The sequence below is a fragment of the Siniperca chuatsi genome, linkage group LG19 (genome assembly GCF_020085105.1).
Source record: "Siniperca chuatsi isolate FFG_IHB_CAS linkage group LG19, ASM2008510v1, whole genome shotgun sequence".
Lineage (NCBI taxonomy): Eukaryota > Metazoa > Chordata > Actinopteri > Centrarchiformes > Sinipercidae > Siniperca > Siniperca chuatsi.
In genome coordinates, this window is record NC_058060.1 from 2,086,525 (window position 1) to 2,111,530 (window position 25,006).

Sequence of the window (25,006 nt, forward strand, 5' to 3'; positions counted from 1 at the left end):
TGCAATAGAATCCAACAGGGCACAGACAAAATCCAAGAATCAAAACACAGTAGTCCAACAACAAGACAGAAAGTCAAAACACCAGGGAAAGGGCCTATACACTCGACACATGTTACGACAGTCTGACAAAGGGACAGGTGAATCATACAGACTTAACTACACACAGGTGAGGGGGTATAACAAGACACAAGTGAACCTAATCAGGGCAGGACAAACAATCAAAACAGGTGGGAAAAGCAAACAAAGACAGGAAGTAAAACTACAAGACACATGAGGGAGAACTCTTACCAAAATAAAACAGGAAATAACTGAACACAAACCCAAAACCATGACAATAGTTCTTGAGATAATTTAGTCTAAACGTGGTGGACTGACAGGCCAACATTGCTATTCCTAGAGCCATACTGCTAGTGTGGCTAAAACTGATCAGCTGTATGTTACAAATATAGAATAAAATATAACAAACTCCACTACATATGATAGCATTGTACACTTACACTTAGTTGCTAGTTTTATTTCTATACTCTTCTATATTAATATTAAGTCTAGCATCATTTATATAAATGGGGAGGACAAAATTTTAGAAACACCTCTCGAATTAACACAATACAATTCAATACCACCACAAATTACAGTCACCAACGTGACAAAGTTAAATCAGCCATAAAGCTGAAAACAAGTTTCAACAAAAACTGAAAATTATAACCTTCATGAAGGTAGGGCTGTATTAGAATTTATTTTAGGTAGATGTAACGTTGCCTATGGTGTAAACTGACAGTAAACGTAAAGTAAGTTATTTATTATTAATTGTTATTTAAAGATACTTAAATAAATACTGTAGCAGGTTAAAGGTTTAAATGCATTAAACTGATCATATTGAATTACCATAATTTTGATAAGAGGAAGGAGCAGGTTTACACTCACATAAGATGTTCCTTAAAAGAGGGTGGTGTCAGGTTGTGTTATGCATGGCTTAGGTTGTTCATGCTTGTGAGTTTTTGCAGGTTGCCGTAAATCGAGAAATTGTCATTCAACCTTCCATTAGTGATCTGAGTCCGGCAAAGGTCATGGGACAGAGGAGGTTGTTAGGGAAGGCTTGTCAGTCTCTGGACAGACCTGGTTTATGACTTAGAAGCCAGCTTTCATAAAGATACTAATAAAGATCCAAAATGTTCATCAGGATCGGGGTTGATCATGCTACAATACTGAGTGAAAAACACAGTTTGGTGACTTCCAAACAGTTACTAACTGCTGCTGTGTTGCTAGGTTACGACTCAATTGTACCAATTGTACACTGGGCGTACAAAGATTTGCAACAAAGGGATTTATCTTAAGTTCTGAAATTTTGTTGGGTTTAATACAACAAATGAGCTTTATTGGCATGAAAAGACAGTGCTTATATTGCTGAAGCAAACAAATATTAACAATAATAATAGTAAATATAACCACAAGTGGCAAGCGGGTTCAAGCCAACACAGACAGTTCGAAGTTTAAAGGTTTTGATCTGGACCTGGTCAAATGTGGCCTAGACGTGAAAAAAGCAGTGAAATCTCCCTTTTTTGCATTTTCACAAATAGAATGAAGAAAACAAACAATTTCTGATTCATAGTCTGATTTGTGTAATGCCACAGCCAGTTTTTTTTGCATTTGTAGCGCCCCTTAGCAGTCGATTTGAATGAAGCTTTCAGGGCATGTTTCAGGTACTTATGTGGACATATCCTGTAAGTTTTGTGATGATTGGCCCAACAGTTGATGACTTTGGTCTATTTATATGCTGAGCCACGCCCCTTTTGAAGTTCATAGGTCAAAACCAAATAAGATATCAACAAGCTTTAGACAACTTTTGATAAACTTCGTCCCCAGATGATCCACTGAAAATTTGGTAGCAATCGGCTCTGCGGTTTAGGAGGAGATTGTTTTGTTTCAAGTCATTCTGACTTATGGTATGAGGTGCGTGGCCTGTTCAAAATTGCATTTTATAATAATAATAATAATAATAATAAACTGGCACAAACATAAAAGGGTTTCAGCCGCTTCAGGGCTTGAACCCCTAATAACCACGTTAGTTATAAATAACCAAAAATGACAACAGTTACAACAACAACGATAATAATAAAAGTACACCTATTTGCACAATAACAAGCCCTAATAAATAGGGCATTTTAACTCAGATATGACAAGTAAACAAACAATAGTCAATCTGAACACAAAAAGAACAACCAGTATTTAATCTGGTGGTGTTTCACTGGATGTCCTTCAGGTTGTGGCAAGAGGCCAGATATTTAGCTGCAAATATGCAGCAATTTTGTTTTCTGAATTTGTCCCTTTCAGATTGTGTTTCAAATTCTTCATATTTGTGTAGTGTTCGGGGGAAGAATAATGCTCTAATTTCTGCATATTGTGTATCTGCATAAAATGTATCTGTCTCCACTGTTTTCTGTATGCACCGTGAACACAGCCTGTCTTCCCTGGGCAGCCAGGTCCATGACGACTAGTCTCTAGGGCCAGTCTGTGTCCACTGAGTCTACCCAGTCAATGTCCTAATGTCTCATCAGTCACATTGGTCGGATATTCTGCCACCGTGTACTGTTGTTTAAGGGCCAAATAACACTCCATTTTACAACTCCTCAGACATTCTCCCTCACTCCCCTTTCAAAACTGCTCTCAAAGCCACCTATTTAAATCTGCTTTTAATCTGTGATCTATTAGTCCGTCCCCCCCTTTTCACTGTTGTAGTGGTTTTTATACTGTTATTGCTTCTTGTTGTTTTTTGGATTTGATGGCTCTTTTTTTCAATTTTAATTTGGAGGGGGTATTGGCCCAGGCATTATTTTTAGTTTTTCTATGAAGGTGTAATATACTTTTACAGAAATCCACATGAAGAGTTTCAATTGGATGTTTGTCCCAATTTGTAAAATTTAGATGTTTGCTGAGTGGTCCCCAAACTTTACTGCCATACAGAGCAATGGGTTCTTTGACTGAAAGAAACATTTTTAACCAAATTTTAATTGGAATGTCTAGTTTGATGTTTATTTTAATTGCATAGAATGCTCTCCATGCTTTGTTTGTCAGGTCATTCACAGCCATGATGAAGCTACCTGTGGTGTTGATATTCAGGCCTAAATATGTGTAATATTTTGTGTGTTCTAGTTCAACTGTGTCCAAATACAATTTCTAGTTGTGAGCCTGATACCTAGACCTTTTTTGAAATATCATTATGTTTGTCTTTTTTTGGTTCACTGTTAGGGCCCAGGTTTGACAGAACCTGTGCAGTCCGTAGGCCGCCCTTAGTAGGAGACATTAGTACTACTGTTGGTCATTTGCATATAGCAGGCACTTGATTTCTGTGCCATGTAGGGTGATACCAAGTGCTGAAGATTGTTCAAGTGTTTTAGCCAGTTCATTAATATAAATGTTGCATGGAGCAGGGGACAGATTGTAGCCCTTTTTCACTCCACGTTCCTGAGAAAACAAATCTGTTTGCTTGTTACCAATTTTAACAATTTAGCACATTTGTTATTTGTGTACATTGATTTTATTACATCATATGTTTTACCACCGACACCCATTTCAGTTAGTTTATAGAGAAGGCTGTCATGCCGAATTGAGTCGAAAACTTAGGACTGGTTACGACTACTAACTGGTTATGACTCTGTCAGTTTGGTTCGAGCTACTGAGATGGGTCAGATGTAGTGTAAATCATTAAAAAAAGTCAGTTCAGACAGCATTATCAAGACATACAGAAGCTCATATTGCATATCAAATAGGCTTTCTAAAGGGAAGAACAGAGAGCTCGCTGAGAGAAAGCTTCTTCAATCAGACCTTTTGCATTTGGGTGAAATAAGTAAATGAAAATTTTATTTAAAAAGGAGCAGCACCATACCCTTCCCAAGCTTTTTTTCATCATTTGTTAAATACAATATACTGTAGGTACACTGTAAGACACTGGTTAACAGCATTGTGCTAGCATCATTTAGCCAGCAAGCTGTGTTTTTCAGTGAACAAATTCACTGTTGTTTCATTTACAGTAGCTAATTATGGAGCTCACAGTGCTCAGTGTGTGTGTGTGTGTGTGTGTGTGTGTATCTGTGTATATTTTGAGGCTACCTGTATTTGTGCTATTGCTGACCTATACCTTGCTATGTGCTTTTTTGTTGCAGATGTCGCTCCTATGAGGACTGCTGTGGGACTCGCTGCTGTGTGAGAGCCCTGTCTATCCAGAGACTATGGTACTTCTGGTGAGTTACAGTTCAGGCTGTGTCTACTGTTCTCTCTAAAATAACAGACTAATGACTAGCTCCACAAAAGGCCCAGAAAGTGCCACACTCAATCATCTGTGCGTCTTTGCAAAATATTTGGTTCTAGAGACCTGGTGACGTATTTGCTACTCATATAAATAAATAAATAAATTCGATTGTAGCTGGTGAGCAAACCATGAACATGCTAGTCAGCAGGGAAATGCTAGTGCTATTCCTGATCCTTGAGCAGATCCCTGAACTTCTTTCTATTTTCTCTGTACTGTACCTTCTACTGCCTCCTCCTGGCATTTTGTTCTCAGAATTGTATATAACTTCACTCAAAGAGTTTTATTGAATAGGGGTAAAATGCTCTACATGCTAAAACTGTCCGTTAGTGAGGTCATTAGCTTGGCCTGTAAGGGGACAATGACCGGTTTCCGGTTTTGCAATAACATAACACATATGCCATATACTGTATCTACTGTCATCCACTGTATCTAGTGTCTGGTATATTTTGAAGGTAAACAACAGGGATTTCATGCATGCTGACATCACTACTATAATATCCAGAATGAGCTCTTAATGTCTGCAGCAGGCAAACAGCAGGAATTTCATTTATGCTTTTGATCTATTACTTTTTTATGCTGCCATTACTTGGGGGAGCGGCTTTTAACCTGTGCTGCCAGTTGATGTTTTGGGATACACACAGGTCATGTCTCACTGCCTGCAAGAGCTAACTCCATGTAGTCTGGGTTTGTGTTATTACTAATACTATAGCTGCTGTTTCTAACTGGAATTGTCATGTTAGCTAGCCAGAGCCAACAGTTGTCGAAAGTGTTGTGTGGTAAGAAACATTTTGGAAATGCCAGGACTTTCCTCGAGCGCAGATGGGACATGCTGCCACGAAGGTCTGGGTATCAACCTCCATAGTAACCCACCAAAAGTGTCGTCTGAGCAGGGAGAGAGTACGGGTCATCCCAGGGTGACAGGCGAAACGAGAGTTGTGTGCCCACTGTAGCAGGACCGTTCCCGGGGTCTGGCTGGTTCCGCTGGGCCTCCCTTACTATGGACTCAATCTCCCAAGATACTGCGGCCACCATGCAGGTGGAAGGGAGGATGGTATCGGGTCCTGAGGTGCTTAATGTTCTTGGATCCGGGACGGTAAGTGAGGGTGAAATTGAAACGGCGGAAAACCAAGGCCCCTAGCGTGCTTGCCGGGAGTTGAGTCTCTTGGCTGTTTGGATGTATTCTAGATTTTTATGGTCAGTCCATACCACAAATGGTTGTTCTGCTCCCTCCAGCCAGTTTCGCCATTCCTCCAGTGCTAATTTGACAGCCAGGAGTTTCCTGTTCCTGACGTCATAGTTTTGCTCAGCTGGGGAAAGGCGTCGGGGGAAGAAGGCACAAAGGTAGAGTCTCTGGTCGGTGGCCGAACACTGGGAGAGCACCGCTCCTACTCCTATGTCCGAGGCATCCACCTCCACTGTGAATTGCCGTGAGGGATTGGGTTGGATCAGGATGGGAGCCGAGGTAAAGAGAGCCTTGAGTCTGGCTAGGGCTGCATCGGCCTTGGCGTTCCAGGAGAAGGGAACCTTGGTTGAGGTAAGTCTCGTGAGAGGAGCTGCCACATGACTGTAATCCCCAATGAACCTTCGGTAAGAGTTGGCAAACCCCAGGAAACGCTGTAGCTGCTTACGGTTAGCAAGCGTCGGCCACTCCATAACTGCTTTAATTTTCTCTGGATCCGTCTTCACCTGCCCTCTCTGGAGGATGTAGCCGAAGAAACTCACCGAACTAGCGTGAAATTCACATTTCTCCGCCTTGACGAACAGCCTGATCTCCAAGAGCCACTGGAGAAACCTGATGGATGTGAATCACGTGACTGGCCTGGTCCTTGGAGAAGATGAGAATGTCGTCTAGGTAGACGAAGACGAAGCAGTTCAAAAAATCTCTCAGGACGTTGTTGACGAGCACCTGGAATACGGCTGGAGCGTTCGTCAGTCCAAAAGGCATCACTAGATATTCAAAGTGTCCTAACGGGGTGTTAAAGGCAGTTTTCCACTCGTCCCATTCCCGTATACGAACCAAGTGGTAGGCGTTCCGGAGGTCCAGCTTGGTGAAGACTGTGGCACCATGAAGGGGTTCTAAAGCGGAGTTGATTAGTGGCAACGGATATTTATTCTTGATGGTGATATGATTGAGACCTCTATAGTCAATGCACGGGCGTAGTGTCTTGTCCTTCTTTGTCACAAAGAAGAATCCCGCCCCTGCTGGCGAAGATGAATGGTATGGTAGATGAATGAGCCCTGCGTGCAAAGAGTCCTTGACGTATCTCTCCATGGCCTCCCTTTCAGGTCAAGATAGATTGTACAAACGGTTGGATGGAAGAGGGGCCCCAGGGAGAAGGTCAATGGCGCAGTCATAAGGGCGGTGAGTAGGTAGTGACAGTGCTAGGTCCTTTCTGAAGACATCACTTGGTATTCCTTCGGTATATTAGCTAGATCCGGCGGTTCCAGGCTGAGAGGTGGAACACTGACCTCTGCTGGGGACAGAGCAGATTGCAGACAGGTGGAAAGACAGAAGGGGCTCCAACTCACAATTCTTCCGTTGGTCCAGTCAATGTGTAGCATGGCAGGCAGAACAGGAAAGGCAGTTGGCTCGTGTAGCGCAGCAGGCAGAACAGGAAGGCAGCTTTGCAGAGATCAGAGAGGACACTGTGGCTGTGATCACCAGCAGGGGATAACTTGGTGTATGGAGACAATCTGGTGCTGGTTGTATGGTAGAGCCAGGTAGATATACTGTGGAGACTGATTGGATGATGAATGTCAGGTGTGCCGATGATCAGCAGCAGGAGGGAGAACCAGGGAGCCCCGCCCAGGCCAGTACACACACACACATATACACACCCAGCGACAAACAGAGGACAGACAAGGAACACAGGGAGAGGAGAGCACACAAGGATAGGGAGAGAGATGTGGCTAACTATGACAATATTGTTGGATAATTAAGTTAAGAAGGTAAATCTAGAGAAACTACAGCTGAAATAGTAAGAAAAACCACTCCACTCCACTATTACCTATCAACTCAACTAAGCACGGTGTAGAAACAAACAAGGCTTCCTATTACAGTACAGTTTCAGCTGACTTACTTACGTAAAAACATCTGGAAGAACGTACCCAGTATTTAAGAAGATGTAGGCCTACCATGACACTAGAGGAAAACTGTTCCTGTGAAGGTTGTTACCAGGTAAGTATGTAATTTTTCAACTTAAATAAAAACAATTCCATAGTTTCTAAGGTAAATCTAATAAACCCTTTATAAATGGATGTAGCCAGGAACAATAACTATATAAGAAAAGTAATTTATTGGAAATCTTAATTTCTGGATAGTACATAATTAAATTTGGGCTATTACCAACATAAACCTTGGATAACTACAATTGTATCTTGAATTGATGGGTAATTACAGAGTCCGGGAGGGGACATGGATGTGATTTTTTTTTTTTTATAAAGCATGTGTGCGCTTTAAGTACCCGCACGCGTGCTTTAGTAAAGGGGCGATCACATAGAGACGGACCGCTACAGGCACAGCCGCTTCAAAAACGCCTGCTGGTGCGCCTGTGGAGCAGGGCTGCATGTTCCCCTGCTCCGTGGCTCTCTCACAGTCCAACAGTTACGGCATGAACACGCAGAAGCGCTGCAAAGCGCTGCCCACTTTGTTTCGGCGCCCATGCTAACCAATTGGGCTATTCAAACAGAGGATCGCCTCGCTCAGCAGCAATAGTTTCGGCATCTGGTCTATTTTTTTCGCTTGCCGCTAACGAATCTGGCAAGAAAACACTATAACTATATATAGTTATATATATAGTTATATATATATATATATATATATATATATATATATATATATATATATATATATATATATATATAACTATTATCAATCAATTGATATTATATATGATATAAATGATCTGATTCTGATAAATAATATCCCATGCTTGCCAACCCTTTTGATTTCTCTGCCCCTCTCCCCGCTGTTCTCCTGCAGTGATTTTTCCCCCCACATGATGATATATCAAGATCACTGTTTTTTAAATTATGTACTTATTCCACATATTTGTCAGTTATCTCTAAACAGAGAGTGAAAGAGACGAGCACACACACACACACTGTGTGATCCTTTCCTCCGCAGGTCTTGTGACAAGAATTAACCAATCGGATACACATGACTTGCTTCACCCTCCATCCAAGGACATCACAACATCCAGTTGAAAGGTCAGCCAAACTAGAATAACTGAAGATGGAGGAGTGACTGATATAACTCATTCAGACGGACTGTGATTTGGATTGATTGCTTAGTAACGGCTGGCTCGACCATAGTGCAACCTCCCAAGCACCTTGGATAGAAGGACAAAAGCGCCGCAGCTGGTGTTTTCCACGCAATTTTAGACATCATCTGAACGGCGCGCGCTTAACGTGCACCTAAAGCATGTTTTATAAACAAATTACGTCCATGTCCCCTCTCAGGCTCCATAGGTAATAGAGGAGGTGTTTCTAAGAATTGGTTGCCTACTTTCCTAGGACGCACGCAGTTATATTTGTTTATTACCAACTCAAACTGGTAACAACTACACGGTGCTTAGTTGAGTGGATGGGTAATGGTGGAGGAGGTTTTTCTTAGAATTTCAGCTGTAGTTTCTCTGTATTTACCTACTAATTTACCAGTGGTAATTACCCAACAATATACTATAATTTACTATATATTTACCGGGTAAATACTTAGTAATTAGGGGACTGTAAAAAGAAGGGTTACCGAGAGTTCATGGTATGCAAAATAGCTGTAAAACAAACTAGACTTCCAAATAAATAAATATATATACGGTATGAAATTAATTTAAGTTTTGTTTTTGGCTAAATTTTAACTCAAAAAGAGGCATAATACAGGTTATTTAAAGGGTAAACTACTATCATAACCAACCACTATTACAACGACTGTATGTAGCACTTATTCCTGGGTTTATTTTGTGCTTCTGAGGCAAAATGAAGCCCCAGTTCAATACAAAACAAAATCAAAGAGCACATTCCATACTCAATGAAAAACCAGCATCATACGCATGTTGATTTCAGCCAATTATTCTTTTTTAATAATAATAAACTTTATTTACATAGCACCTTTCATACAGGCGATGTAGCTCAAAGTGCTTAACAATAAAGTAAAGAAACAAGAGAATAAATTAAAACAAGTGCAAATAGTGCGCAATAAAACCAAACAATCAAATTAATAACAAGCAAAAGAGGCAGCAAAAAGCAAGAACAGGTATGCTAAGAACAACAGAATATATGAAAGATAGAAATAAAATAAAGGAAGGCATAAGAACAATGAAATATGTAAAAGATAAGAATAAAACAAAGGAAGAGTGACAGTTTAGGTAAAGGCAATGTTGAATAAGTAAGTTTTCAATTGTCGTTTAAAAATGTTCACAGAGCTTGCATTTCTTATAGCCTTGGGTAGGGAATTCCAAAGTTTTGGTGCATGGTTAAAAAAGGCTGAGCGGCCGATTTTCTTATTTGTGCAATAGTCTCTATTTAAAAAAACAGCAGCAGAGGATCTAAGAGATTGTGAAGGATTATTAACGACAAAGAATTAGTAATGTAGGCCGGTCCCAAACCATTAAGAGCCTTGTAAACAAGTAAAATAACTTCAAAATCAGTCCTAAAAGACACAGGGAACCAGTGCAGGTTAGCTAAAACTTTCTTGTTCTAGTTAAATACCTGGCAGCAGAGTTCTGAATTAATTGTCGTTTATCAATGGATTGTTTTGGGAGGCCGATGAAAAAAAGCATTACAGTAGTTGCTTGAAATAAACACATGAACAAGACGGCATCTTGTTGGCATAGGATTGGCCGTACCTTTGCAATAGTTCTTAAATAAAAGAAAGCTGCTTTCGTTACCTTTTTTATGTAGGATTTAAAGTTTAAGTCTGTAAGAAAGTTGGTCTGCATCAACTTGTTTACTACAGCCAAACCAGTTGTTAAATGGCAAAAGGGTTGGTCATCACTTTGGTCCAATGAAATATACAGCTCTCTGTCATCAGCATAACTGGAAATTAAGCTTATGTTCTCTGATAACATCACCTAGAGGAAGCATATGCAACGAAAAAAGCAGAGGACCAAGGCAGCTTCCCTGAGCAACACCAAAAGCTAACTCATATGTCCTTTATACATGATCTTCCATAGTGACAAAAACTTTCTCCCCAATATGTAGGACCGGAACCAATTTAAAACACTCCCAGAGAGGCCAAACCAGTTCTCAAGGCACTCAATAAGAATATTGTGATCAATTGTGTCAAAGGCAGCACTTAGAAGAACTAGAACAGAGACCTTCAGTGCATCAGTGCTAATCCTGGGATTGCTGACAACTTTGGTGAGTGCTGTCTCAGTGCTATGATTTGAAAATCTAGTGGGGACTGAGTTGAGACAGCATCTGGAAGACTTACTTTCATTCACAAGCTTATATAGTTCCTGATCAGAAATAGTGAAATTGTTCTTGTTTGTACTGTTTTTGCTAGGTCGATTGATGTTGTTATCAGCATCTATGACAATAGTCGCTCTTATGGAGGTAATTTTGTTGTTAAAGAATATTACAAATTCCTCACATCTAGTGGAAGATATTTGGTCCAGGACGTCATTGACAGGGACAGGATTGAGTAACCGGTTTATAGTTGTGAACAGTGTTCTAGGATCATTGTTACTCTCTGCAATCATCTTGGAGAAATTTGTTCTTCTTGCGGAGCGTATAGCAGAGTTAAAAGATATTATTTGTTCCTTATAAATATTACTAGACCAGTTTTCCTCCACTTTCTCTCTGCTGCTCTACAAGATCACTTTCGCTCACAAACACAATCTGTTATCCATGGGGATACTTTATCTTTTTTTCCCTGAGTGACGCAACTGCATTTAAAATATTAGTCAGGTTGCTCAACCATTTCATTTACTGAGTCGTTTATATTGGATAGATTGGATACAGTTACCAGCTCAGAGAATTTCACTGAGTCTCAGTGTCTAGTGACCTTTTACGAACAGTAATTTATTTTGTGTTTATGGGTGCCGGTAAAAGGGCATAAAAAATACACATATAGATACATAAGTGATCAGAGAACGTGAAGTCGATCACAGAAACATTAGCAACGCATAATCTTTTTGATGTCATTAGATCAAGTGTATTCCCAAGACGGTGGGTGGACTCATTGAAATAATGGGTGAAGTCTAGGTTCTCAAGTAAAGTTCTAAATTCACATGTCAATGAGTCACCGTGCGTGAGATCATTAAAATGTATGTTTTAACACTTGCGCACACTTGACAATTTTCTGATTAATGGGGTTAATAGAGGTCAGAGGAGTGGGCCTAAGGTCATTGGTTCAAATTCTTCCACCAGTTAGGAAACTGTGTCCAGGGAAAGTACATGTGTTACTTTCTCAACATACTGTCTGCTGAGGTGCCCTTGAATACAGTACTGAACTTGTCACAGTTGCAGCCTTCACAAACCACCAGTAGAAAGTTACAGGTACTTGAGCACTTAAACATTAAAGATACTTTCATATTATAATGACTTTTTTTTGCTATGTTATATCAAGTAATCTACGAGAAAAGTTTGTTGCTGACAACCTCCCAGGGTCCCTTTCTGAAACCAGTCAGAGAAAAAGTAAACTTTTTTAGCTGCATAGTTGCCCACATATCAGTTAACTACAGCTGAGTAACTTTACCGGTCACAGTTGTTATTATAGCCGGTGAAATTGATGGTCTTTCACTTGCTTTTACAGCTTAAGACACTGTTGGTCATTAAGTAATAATACAACTTGCAGCTCTTGTGATTTGATTTCAAATTGTGCCAGCAATATAAAAATTAATTGTTCAGCGTTCAACAATTACTAAAAGGTGACTCCACACTCAATCTTGTATGGAGGAAAAGCATTGCTGCACAGATCTGTGTGCTAAAGAGGTGTACATCTCAGCGAATGGAGGTTGCTCCACTGGAACATTGTTCCATACTTGGTTATATTATGACAACTGAGCAAACTCTGACAAAGACCATGAAATGTGGTTGAAAGTTTTGGGAAAAACAAATTGACCTTAGGTTTTTGTGAAACTATCATTTCCATAGTCAAGAATGCGCTTTGATGCTCATGCTTTGCAAATGTTTGGAAATCATCAGTAGGCGTGCTCCCTCATCACCTTGTGTGGACAGATAATTCACAGCATATTCACTGTCATATAGATTATAGATTCCTGTTTGTCTGGCAATAATACAGAAAGCTTTGCATTTTTTAATATGCCGTAAAAGGCCTTTTAGTAACATAAACATCAGACAAAGTTGAACTTGAGCTACGCTGGAGTATTATCTGTCTGTCTATATATTGATAGCAGTTTTACACTCTCACTAGTACCTGCACAACCAAGCCCATGGATAGTTGATGACCAGATGGCTGATAGTCTGAATCCCTCAAATGAGACACACAATTCAAGGTTCTCTGCAGTCAGCAGACATGAGAGGAGGATATGACTGTGTGACCTTGTGAACCTATCTGGTCAATAGATGTATGAAAGTGGATTATTGTGGCCATTGTTCAGTGCTGCTTACGGGACAGAAAAACTAAAGATGCACCAGAAATGAGAAACTGAGCACATTTTTAAACCAATAGAAATCTGCTTAGTGCCAGCACATCCCCACATGGAGCACATATTATTGAACTGCATGTTTCTGTGGGATGAGGGATTCACTGCGGAGGGGGGCAAATTTTATCTGAGGAGACAATATCTTTTTTTGCTGTTGTATGCATCTAGGTGTGACTTTGTTGTGCCTGGACATGGCGGTACCTCCGTGTCTGCTTGCTGTGTTGCAGATAATACTTACAAGCATTTAGATTATCATTAGATACTAAATTCAATTGACACCCAAATCTTTTTCTCCATCCTCCTTCCTCGCTGGAGGGCCTGCTCCTGCTGGACAGGAATGGGTGTGTTGATGTTGGGTCTGAGATGTCCTTTGTTTTTCACCCAGGGTGCTGCTGATGATGGGAGTATTGTTCTGCTGCGGTGCTGGCTTCTTCATTCGGAGAAGGATGTATCCCTCCTCTCTGAGAGACGAGCCGGCCTTCAACGTCTCCTTCACGAGGCACCCTGTCACCACACCAGGTACTGTAGGATTCAGACTAATAAACGAATTAAGAGTTGGCAAACACAACGCCTACAATGCCCTAAAACAGAGTATTAATACAGAATATACAAAATATTAAGAATAAGAAAAAAGACAACGGTAAACTGTGTGAGACTTCACATGTAAGCCGTTTTGGGCGTTTAGTCCGGGGCGGCTGGACCACGTTAGGCAGAGGCCATGTATAATGTAGTAGTTCTCATAATTAAAGGTACGGTGATGAAATAACATAAGTACTAATGTTGAGTACTTTTAAAGGAAGCAGAAACCACAGGTATAAAATATTTGAAGCATAGGCTCGAACGGAGTCAGACGGCCCTAGTTTCAGATGTTGTTTACTCGTCTTTCTCGTGTCCGTCTGATGGAACGGTTTGAATCAATACAGCTGTCTGCACCAGCCACGTAATGCCTCAGTAAGTGCGTTTCCATCCACCTGTTTTTCTGTGCATTTTTAATTTCAAAAAACCTGAGTGGAAACAAAATGCACCAAAGTGCAATGGAAACAGCCTTAGTGAACAAGTGATGACGTACTGGAAGCACGCGACTGAAACGTCAGTGAAGAGCCGGAAGCATCACACCTGTGTAACCTTCCTCAAATTTATACATGAAACAAATGGAATATAATATTCCCATCAGGTTTTCCACATGGTTTTAGTTCGTTTGAGGTTTGACTGACGCTCTTTTAATGACGTCATCTCATTGTGTTCTCTTCTTCTGCGATGGAGAAGTAGCTCCTCCTACATTCAACACTTTTTTTAGACCCCAAGTATTTCACGCAACGAGTGTTGGTGAGTAACGCTGCGTGTAAACATAACTTTTGTTTGTATAGAAGAAAGCTCCAGTCACCACAGAAGAGACGGGACCTTCTCTCTTTATATCCCTTTAGTGGTGCTGATAATGCACGTGTTGCCAATTAACCCGTCAGTTGCATCAATTATGATCACCAGGCAAGCATATACATACATAAAAAAATGAAATGAATGACAAAACTGCTTTTTCTGCCCATGTTTTGGTGATTTATTTACTTTTATGCATAGAAAGGAAGCTGGTAGGGCCCAGCACTGTGGCCCACAGGACATCTGTATATGTTTATGCACCGCAGTCAGAGATACACATATTTGATATGGATTATTCTTAACTAGCCCCTTTCTAACATCTATTTATAGAGCAGCCATCTAAATGATCCTGTTAGCTGTAAATATGCTTCAAGGGAAAAAAATGGAATGAATGGAAAAATGAGGTGAGACATTATTACTTCAGGCTGACCGTCAGTCTCACTAAATGCGTATGATCTGTTCCAGGCTGATCGACGGATCACCTTTAATGACACTGATGAAATATTACTGCTGATGACAGTTTACAGTATAGCCCGGCCAATACATTTTTGAGGCAGATACTGATATTTGGGAGATTTTTAAAACAAAATCTGTTCATATATCGACCAATTAAATAAATAAACAATAAGCAAAGTATGACCAAGATAGACACTGAGCGGGTATTTTACAGTGCAAACTACGTAACGGTGACTTCAAACCTAGTTTGACTGCAATGTCTTCTTATTGGCCAACAAATACACAGATAGATATTTCTGCAATAAAAGCACTTTATGCACGCACAGACAGCAGGTTGTCAGAATGTGAATGTAAACGTGAATGTGGACAGAGGCTGTGACGGTTCACAGGGGAGGATATAAGACATGGGGGACTTAAAGGATTCTTCATATAAAAGATTTGGGGGAAAGTAGGGCAGCTGATAAAACTCTGAGTCTTAATATTAAATTAATGGAATTTTACTCTATCAGTCAGCCAAGCAGAAAATTGAATGGAACGTTCCAATAATAACCATGTAAAGCGAAATTCTGCAGGCAGACTAGATACTATAAAGAGGTACCCAGAGGAGGAAGCCATAACTAGTTTCTCTTCCCAAAATGAAGTATCACAGGCTGCTTGTTCTAATCATCGGAGAGCCTGCTCAGAGAATAAGAACGTATTTCCTAAGAGTTCATTTGGGGCTTTGGATTGTAGGCAAACATTTTAGTAGCTCAGTTTGTGGGGACTTGGTAACTGGAGAGGTGCCAGTTCCCCTCCTGCACTGCCGAGGTGCCCAGGAACAAGGCATCGAACCCCTAACCTATGAGGAAGCCCCCTCGCTCTGACCTCTCTCCATACATTAACGCATGTGTGTAAAACAGTAATAAAGTATTTCTGCTTGTATACGGTATAGTAGTTTTGATAGTTACCGATGAAGACCGCCATTTCTGCGTGAGATTCAAATTGTGTACTCACGACTAAGGAAATTACTGGAAATTTTGCATGCACGTACTGGATGTGATCGGGCATTTCACATCATGCAAAAGACTGTTGGACATGTTGACTGTCTGCTTTAAGGCTCAGTCACACCAGCATTTAAAAGGGCAACATTTCAGTGGCGTCTCCATGATGACTGAATTCGCTTGTCGGGTGAAATAAATCCAATCTTTTCATTTCAAGTTCAACTTTGGTAAACTTCAACACGCTAATTTGCATTCTAGCCTGCTGTATTTTGCAGCAATCACAACCATTTCAGTCTATGTGTCAGCTGATGAGTAAGCAGTAATATCACAATATATGTTTGAGGTCATTTAGAAACAGTGGCTCCATGTAAGTATGTCCAGCAGAGCACTGGCAAGTTCGTGTTTACACTGTAAAATGTCCTGTTCACTACATCTCCTGTTCACAATGCTGTAGTAAGAACATTTAAAGGATCCTTATCAAAAATGTTGGTTTATGTTATAGTTATGAAAAAAAATTGTAATCTCTAAAAAACCCAGTATCGGTTGATATCGAAACTAGTGAACACATTCTGTTTAAAATTCCATTTTTTCTCAGTACTGTCAAGAATGAACTCGTTACCCACCATGGGCTAGAAGTCCTTAAAGCGCTCCATTATGTGATATGATCAGAACAGCAACTAAACAGACTTTGTCGATCGCCATGTCCAAGGTCAGGAACGCACTTGGAAACTCACTGTTGTAATGGTCATGACGAGATCCAACTTAACAAAAAGTACTATACTGTCCCTGCAGACACTTAAAAGCTGTCAAAAGATGAAATTAAATGCAATGACAGGTGAATACAAACGGGCTGCGCATCATTTTATCCTTCTTTACATGTTATATGTCTAGTTCAATGATTGCACAAAAACAGCTCTTACTACAGGATGTGCACTACATTCTGCTCTGGAGTACCAGTTACAGTTGCCGTCGAAAGTTTAGATACACGTGTAAAGGACATTTATGTCAGTGGAGATTTCAATGGCTTCTGCAATAGCTATTTTTCTGTGACAGAATGATTGGGAAATGTACTTTTGTCAAAACAACACAGGAGCAACAAACCAGGACGCTTGACAAATATACAACGACGATCTGACACTGAACAAAGGAAGCACACAGACTAAACACACTCAGGTAGGGGAGACAACGAGACACAGGTGCAACCAATCAAAGCAATCAACAACAGGAAGCAAAACTACCAGACACATGAGGGAAGGAGAATATTTCAAAATAAAACAGGAAATCAAACCCAAAACCATGACAGATTGAGCCACAAACATTACAACAGGAAAGCCCAAGAGCTCAGTACAGATCTGAGGGAAGTCAGGGGGGGCCATCTCGACTTCAGTTACCAGCATTGTCAGTGCAAACAATTACTGTGCAATGATAAGGACTGGCAAGTCTTTGCCAGTATCTGGAGTGAAACCCAAACGGTCACCCTCTGCTAACAGACTAGAATACCCCCCCCCCAAAAAAAACAAAAAAAACAAAAGAAAAACAGCTCTGCCATGTTTTAGAAGCTGCTAGAACACAGGCGTCACTGTCCTCACTCAAGCGAATTCCAAATGTCCAAATGTCCATGGGCTGTGCAATGGCTGATTTAGGTGAAAGAGCTAAGGGACATGCATGTATGTAAGTATATTTTTGAGAATTAGATTTTGTCATTTTCAACAACACACAATGAGCTTGTGCAAGTGTCAGTGCAGTCCAGTCATTCTGTTACAGAAAAGAACAGCTTCTGAAAGAATTGTCTCAATACTGCCATAATATACATCTACAAATGACGTCTCTTACAAGTGTAAATAAACCTTTGACCACAGCTGTAAGTGGGTTTCCCCACCACTCATAACGCAACAAGCGGCATAACGCCACAGCCAATTGGAGCGCAGCCAGATACCCAGCAACCGCAGGTGTCTAAAATCTCTAGGATTAGAACTTTAACCTCTTTAGAAGAAGTGATCCCCATGTTTTTGCAACATGCTGTGTGCTGTTGAATGAAATGATGAACCATGAGTGGTGTATCAAAAAACCCACGCAGTCTATCAGCAAGTGAACTGATGCTAAATGAGAACCCTAACCCCTAACCCTAATCCTAACCCTAACCCCGAACCCTCTTCTTCTTTCCAGTTTCCCAGCAGCCAGGAAGTATGCAGGGCTTCGGGATCAACGGGATGACAGGTGGTGACCCAGGGGTCACCATGACACACCCGGCGTACCCGGGGCAGCCTGGCTCTGCCCGTATGATGGGCTCCTATTCTCCACCTCCGTCCTACTGCAACCACCCACCTCCGCCCTATGAACAAATATTTCAAAACGGTGACAAGAAGTAACGTCCCCAAGGAACTAAAGAGATGCATCTTGACAAGGACAAAGGGAAGGAAGGAGGCAGTTAGAGGCTGCATGTTCACATGAAGATGAGGAAGAGGAGAGCCTGCCGATTGTTTGCACCTTTACAGTTTGTGGATGTAAGACTTGTCCTGTGGAAAAGAGGCACAGTAACCAGAATCTAGATGCACAGACACACACTCATTCACTCACACACACTGCTCCGTCTGCAGTGCTGCATTTCCTCTTGATTTCTGTGGATCTTTGTGTACAGTGACCGTGGCAGCCCTGCTGAACTGAAGACGAGCGAGGGCAGACCCTTTCAGGTTGAGGTTTTGGATTCACCCACTGTCATCCGTCTCCTCCACCCTCCCAAGGCAACTACAACCAGAGCTTTGCAGAATGGAACAGAAAATGACAGTCAAACTCATAATGTATTAAAATGCTGGAGACTGTTTGTCTTAATGGACAGTGTCTTAACAATTGTTCAGAAATATTTTCGACTTAACAGCTGAAAAATGTAACTAAGGAAAATACATAATTATAAAAACTGTACAAACCATTCTTAAAAGCAATTTCAAGGATGACACTGACTTACTTTCTATCCAGCATTTTACTGCAAGATGGGCTCTTTACTAAATGACGAGTTCTTGATACATTTTTTATTACAGTACGTGTAGTCCACTTATGTAATGACATAATGAGCTGCTCCGGCAGTCACTGGCTCATACTCCTGTTAGCAGGAAGAGCTTTAGTCCGCCACAGGATGAATCAGACATGGACAGAGTGACGCTGAGATGGAAGTGGCTGACGGTATGCCACTCCAGTTCTAGTGTTCCACCACACCCCACTAGCAAATACCGATTCTGCCACGGACATGTGCCACTTTTCACTTTTTAGATCTGGTGTAAAATTGGTAGTGCCGTAACATTATACTGGAAGATAACAACTCCTTGACTGCAACTGTCAGGCACAGATGTGATCAATGCTATACTTTTCTGGCAGCTAACCCAGTGAGGCTATCCGTAGCTACATATTACTCCTGTACAGCTAGCATAGAGAGTGTAGCCTTGGACAAAGTTTGATTTGATTAACGCTAGTTATATGCTACAGATGCTGCATTCATGGAAGAATAGGAAAATCTCTTGTTATTCTGACTTGGTAGCACTCAGGCATTATTCCAAGGGGATGACCCCCCACTGTTAAGGCCTGCACCCGCTTTTAAAACTGAACTGAAATTTCGTGGCAAATTCAGTTCATTCCATTGGAATGGCCACGAATAGCGGATTCACTCATGGGGGCAAAGTAAATCCACGCCGCTGACCAATAGCAAGCCATCTTGACAGTACTGACCTACTATAGCTTCCTCCCAAAATGGAGACGGCTATTGTAGCTTATTAGCTGTGCTGCACTCTCCACTTTTATTTAACCTCCTCCGATGGAGCTAACACTTCCACAAAAGAGGAGTGGTTTGCAGACAATGTAATGAGTTATGAGACAGGTGGTACAAACACGTCTTTTGACTGACTGTTAGAAAGCTGGTTAGTAAAACAAGCATACCCTCAGCCACTGTTCCATCTTGGCCCTGCTGCATGGGTGTGTGTGAATGGGGTGAGTGCAATATGTAGTGTGTGAAGCGCTTTGAGTGGTCGGAAGACTTGAAAGGCGCTGTACAAGTACAGTCAAAAGTCCAATGTACCGAGCTGTGACATTGCACTGTAGGCCCACATTACGGAGAAATATTTAGGTCAAATTTCAATAAATGAGGAAATAGTTGACATATTGCCAGAAATAAATCTATGAACTGATATTTAAATAATAGGGAGAGGAAGGAGATAAGCGGATGCAAATGGCCATTCTTCTGCTCTCTGTGACGTCAGTGTTGTAGTTGAGAGTAACTGTTCTGTGTCGGAGCTGCAGCAGCGATCCATGTCCCGCATCTGACATTCCTGCTGAATCACTGGGCGTGTGCGCCAAGAGCGGCGCATCAAGCTGCTTCCCACAGAGTGGCAGCTTTAAAAAATCATTACTTTGCATCCTCTGTCCATGCACTTTCAATGGAAGTCTAGTGAAGGAAAATCAGTTGTGCGAGACTGACTGCTTCTGTTTGGTCATTCACATTACCTGAGTGGATTTAACTTCACGTTTGTCTCTTTCAGATTTATGTGAAGATATTTATTTTTCTTTCAGGTTGCTGCAACAAACATCTCAAGTGCATTGAAGGTAAAATTCTGGATTATTTCTCACAATCCAGGAGCAATACAGTAAAGTTGTCATGGTAACATAGTTTTGCTTAAGTAAATCAAACCTTCAGAAATCTGTGGTGAAAATCAGAGGGAATGGAGCCAAACTGGACCGAGGAGGAGAAACCTGTGTTATTAGCTGAATCTGCCAGAAAGAAGGGATGGTCCAGTCTGTAGCTGCACATGTGGTGAGACATAAAAGCTCTCAGGAGTGTAAGGAAGTGCTTTGAATCCAAAATGCAATGGAATAGTTTGACATTGTGGGAAACATGCTGAAGTGCACTCCTATTAAACATGGAGCTGGGACTGGGAGGCAGTTAGCTTATCTAAGCATAAGAGATAACTTATTTATGGGGGGAAAGTAAATAAAAATACACCTACCAACACCTCTAATGCTCACTTATTAACATGTTGTTTCTTGTTTGTTTACTCTGTACACAAACAAATATAAAAATGACAATTTGTGGTTTTAGGGGGAGTTACATGCTGGAAACTCTGGGAAATCACTGCACCCAGCTGTTGTTCGCCGAGAAAGAGTTCCAGCACGAAACTCCACCTGAAACCACAAATCACTGTTTCTAGGTGTGTTCTGATTAACCAGACAGACACAGCAGGTCCACTGGGAGCTTTCGAGGTGGATTTTCTCAGTTTTGGACTGAGCCAGGCTAGCTGTTTGCTCTGCGTCAAGTCATTCTGCTAAGCTAGGCTAACCACCTCCTGACTCCAGCTCTGCAGTTAACACACACACACACGAGATTTATATCGACATTCTCATCTATCTGCAAGAAAGCGAATGCGTGTATTTCCCAGAATGTTGAACTACTCCTCAAACTCAGTGACTTCACTGTGGCACCCACAGTTTCCAGTAAACACCAGTGAGCTGGGAGGACAAAAGGGATTTACGGCACTATTGGCTGTATTTTTAAGGATAAACATTATTTATTTATTTATTTATTGATACATTATAAGAACTAAACTTAATCAGGACATTATGTAAATTATAAAGATTTAACTAAATTACTATTCATTAACTTCTTTGATGATGCACTTAGGCTCCTTTTCATAAGTAAAACATTTCTATGTCCAACACATGTTTTTATACACACTCCCTGGTAGTATGTGTGTGTTACTGTGAACATACTGTCACTTATGCTTGAAGGTAGATTTCAGTATGATGATCAGGACCAAGTGAAGTGCACAGGCATGCGCCTGTGTTCCTTGGTGTTGAATAATTCAGCGTCAGTGTGGTAAATGTGACTATGGGAGAGAGGGAGAGATCGAGCTGCTGAATGTAAAATAGCTAAATGCTCTAAGCAGGATGTCCATCCTTCCTGAGGTAGAGATGGAGGGAAAGAGCGGGTTCAGAGACGTTAACTGTGATGTATCACTGATTTTGGAGCCTGCTGTCACTGCACTACCAATATGAACCTCCCCCTACTGTAACAATAACAATAATGCAAGTCAATAAATAGCCTAAGTTATCATAACAAATAACACTGATCCATACATGAATTAGAAGATTAATACAGGAATATTAAATGATTAAAATCAACAACAGTAATACTACTAATAATCGGCTATGATGAACAATTTACATATCTAAATGAATAAAGGCCTCTTGTATATGACTGTATAAGACTTTTATAGGCCCATAAGAGATTTTCATATCTATGAAAGATAGTGTAAGGTTTTGAAATTGTTGTTAAATAAGGGGTCCTGTGGACATTCATACCAGTCGGATTGACAGGTGAAACACGTAACTGAAGTCACTTCAGACCAGTGATGTAGTACTCGGTCTTGATCTCGAGACCACTTTTTGAAGGTCTCGGTCTCGTCTCGGAGTCGACCGCATTTTTACTCTTGTAGGTCTTGTCTCGGTTTCAGACAAAGAGGACTCTGGATTTTATTTCAAGACCGGGCATGAGCACAACTGCAGTCACTAAATGGCCTGTGCATTGTCTGATTGATTCGTTAACATCATTACTGTGATTGGATGTAAAACTTCCTGCTTTAAATGCAACCAATAACTTGACTCATTTCTAATTTGAAATTTGTGTTACTGTTGGCTGTCTCGCCTCCCCGCCCCCCTTCACACACACTCCAAGAGAGTGAATGCGGGAGAAGAAGCTGTGGCTGTCTGGGAGGAGACGCCACAGTCCGCTGTGCAGGTCCGCCTGTAGAGGTCGGAGGAAGCCGGTCGCTCCGCCTGCGGTTGTCCTCACAGGCTTAACGGCTCGCCGTTAACTTGCTTCGTGCTCCTGTTAGCTATCACCCAAATGAATGACTTAATCTGCGGAGTCCCAACATGGTGAAATGTGATCATTTTCATGCCAAGAAATTCAGGATTCCTGCCAGAACTCAGCTTGGAAAAGGCTGTGAAAGCCAGACTGAAAGCCAGGATAACAATAGGATAAAAAAGAATTCATGAAAACTGAAATCAGTTCCCTTAGTCAACCAGTAAAGTATCAAACAAATTGTATCCCAACTATCACAAGAAAGAGCAAACAAGTATATTGCATTACACTTACTCATGGTTCCTTACAGCTCGTGTTTGTAAAAAGGTGACCTCTCAGCTCATGTACAAAGTGATGTGGCCATTTTGCTGGAGAACAGAAGGACTGCTTCAGTGCAGTAACGTGCTTTTGGTTCTTTTGGACTTTTGTGCTGCAGTAAATACCTAGATGATGATGTGGTAGTTTCAAGAGGTAGCCAAGCTCTTTCTGTAGCATAGTTTTGTCCCCACTGCCATCCCATCAATACACTCACTCAACAAGCACCAACAACTCTAAAAACACAAGGGGCCTCATGTAATTTCGTCTTTTTTTCGGAGGTTTGCTTCAGTCACTGGACGCTGTTATCAAACCTCTGGGAAATTGGCAAGCCACGACGCACATCACACTGATACTGTACACTGCACAGAAGATAATGCGACAGGTTGTCTTAAATCACTGCCACATGCCGCACAAATCTGTTTGTTCGTTTGGTTCTTACATGAGGCCCCTTGATGTGAACCGAGGACTTAGTTATTATAATTACATCTGGTGCTCGTAACGGGTTCTGCACCTCAGGCTGTTGACACTTCATGTTTAAAATCAACAGAGCTCACTAGACTTGGTTCCTATCTTTTTTTAAAGGGAAGGAAGCATTTACTTTGTGGCTTGCATGGCTAAGTAAAGTTTTTTTTAAAGTAATACAAGAAAAAAATGTACTAATGCCAATATATGTCTAGTAAAACAGTGTTCATCCTTTTTATGGCACAGATGTGCTTCCACGTTATGCTCCTCGGAGGATGAATGTGCTCGGACGGTTTTTGTCTTTTCTTACACAGGTGGAAATTTTGAACTGAAAGGGGAGCTAACTATGGAAGCCCAGTTCTGCCACTGCGGAAAAAGTTGAATTAATAAATATTATTTTATTATTATTTATTATGACTTAATATCTCAAAATGATATATATCTATAATATATATATACACAAACACACATATCCATACATACTATATATATGTATCTCTCAATCATAACAAGAAGTCATTCTGACTTGGTGTGGTGACTTAGTGGTGAATTATCTTTTCCTGCAAGAAGCAGAAATGGGCTTCCATAGACTAACAGGGAGGTCAAAGGGTAACCAAAACCTAATAGTTAATTCTGCGGGGGCCAGGAATATCAACAGCAAACCTAAGTGAACAGTAATCTGGCCTGTAGTTATATCTTGGTATAACAAAAATTCAACATCATTTACAGCAGGTCATCTGTGTTAAAGGCAATTATTGACAATGAGCGTTACTCATTCCATCCTGTCAGGACGTTACCGACGTCCGGTCTAGGTGTATTTCTCCTTTTCCTGCCCAGTTGTTGTATATTTAAAGATGAACAGACTCTCTGCAGTGGACTTCCCTTATGGCTCCAGATGGGGTTGTAAAAGATTTGTACAACAGCAAAGCCGGTATTGGCACTGTTAGGATCATTTTGTTCCTAGACTGTGCCATTTTTCACTTGTAAATATTATTTATGAGATTTTTCCTGTCCTGGTCCATCCTGCTCAAAAAAACGTTATCATGCACACACCTCTGTAGAGTGTAGGTCACTTTAGAGACCCTTCTGACACCAATCTGGTCTCCTACAGGAAACCAGTAGCAGGTTTCAGAATGAGACCAGGGCCCTGTGCAGCTACAAAGTCTCTTTTGGTCTCAGGCTGTTGGACAATGGGAATACACAGCACAATATTAGAGAAGGTAGTCTATTTAATCATGTCAAACTATGCAACAGGGACTGGAACTCTTAAAGCATCTTAACCCTATGTTCTCTCTTCTGTTTTATCCTCTCCTTGTTAACCTCTTCTCCTTTTCATCTGCTCTGAGGCTTTCAACATAAAATACCATTATACATTGTGAAATATGTAAATAAACTTCACTTCTGATAAAATGTGATACTGACTAATGGATTTACTTGAGGCTGTGTGTTCATACCACAGTGATATTGTATTATAAAATGAAAAGACTGCATGTTTTCACATTTCCAAACATCTCATTTCTCTGAAGTGGACTTTTATTGAGAGGCATTTACATGTGTTGTGTGACGTTGTGTTGATGTTTAGCGGTTATAATGTTTAATCACCATCTTAGTTTAGCATGTTAACAGTAGCTAATTAGCACTAATCACAATGCACAGGCTGATG

At 40.9% G+C, this 25,006-nt stretch overlaps 1 protein-coding gene across 1 annotated transcript in view; it reads left to right on the forward strand.

Annotated features, from left to right (window-relative positions):
- vopp1 (VOPP1 WW domain binding protein) overlaps positions 1-21,692 on the forward strand; it is a 43,864-nt gene extending 22,172 nt beyond the window's left edge. The window contains exons 3-5 of the mRNA XM_044176506.1: positions 4,161-4,238; positions 13,298-13,431; positions 17,889-21,692. Of these exons, the coding sequence (XP_044032441.1) occupies positions 4,161-4,238; positions 13,298-13,431; positions 17,889-18,091 (415 nt within the window). The 3' untranslated portion in view covers positions 18,092-21,692. The remainder of the gene's footprint in view (positions 1-4,160; positions 4,239-13,297; positions 13,432-17,888) is intronic.
- Positions 21,693-25,006: the final 3,314 nt, after the last annotated feature.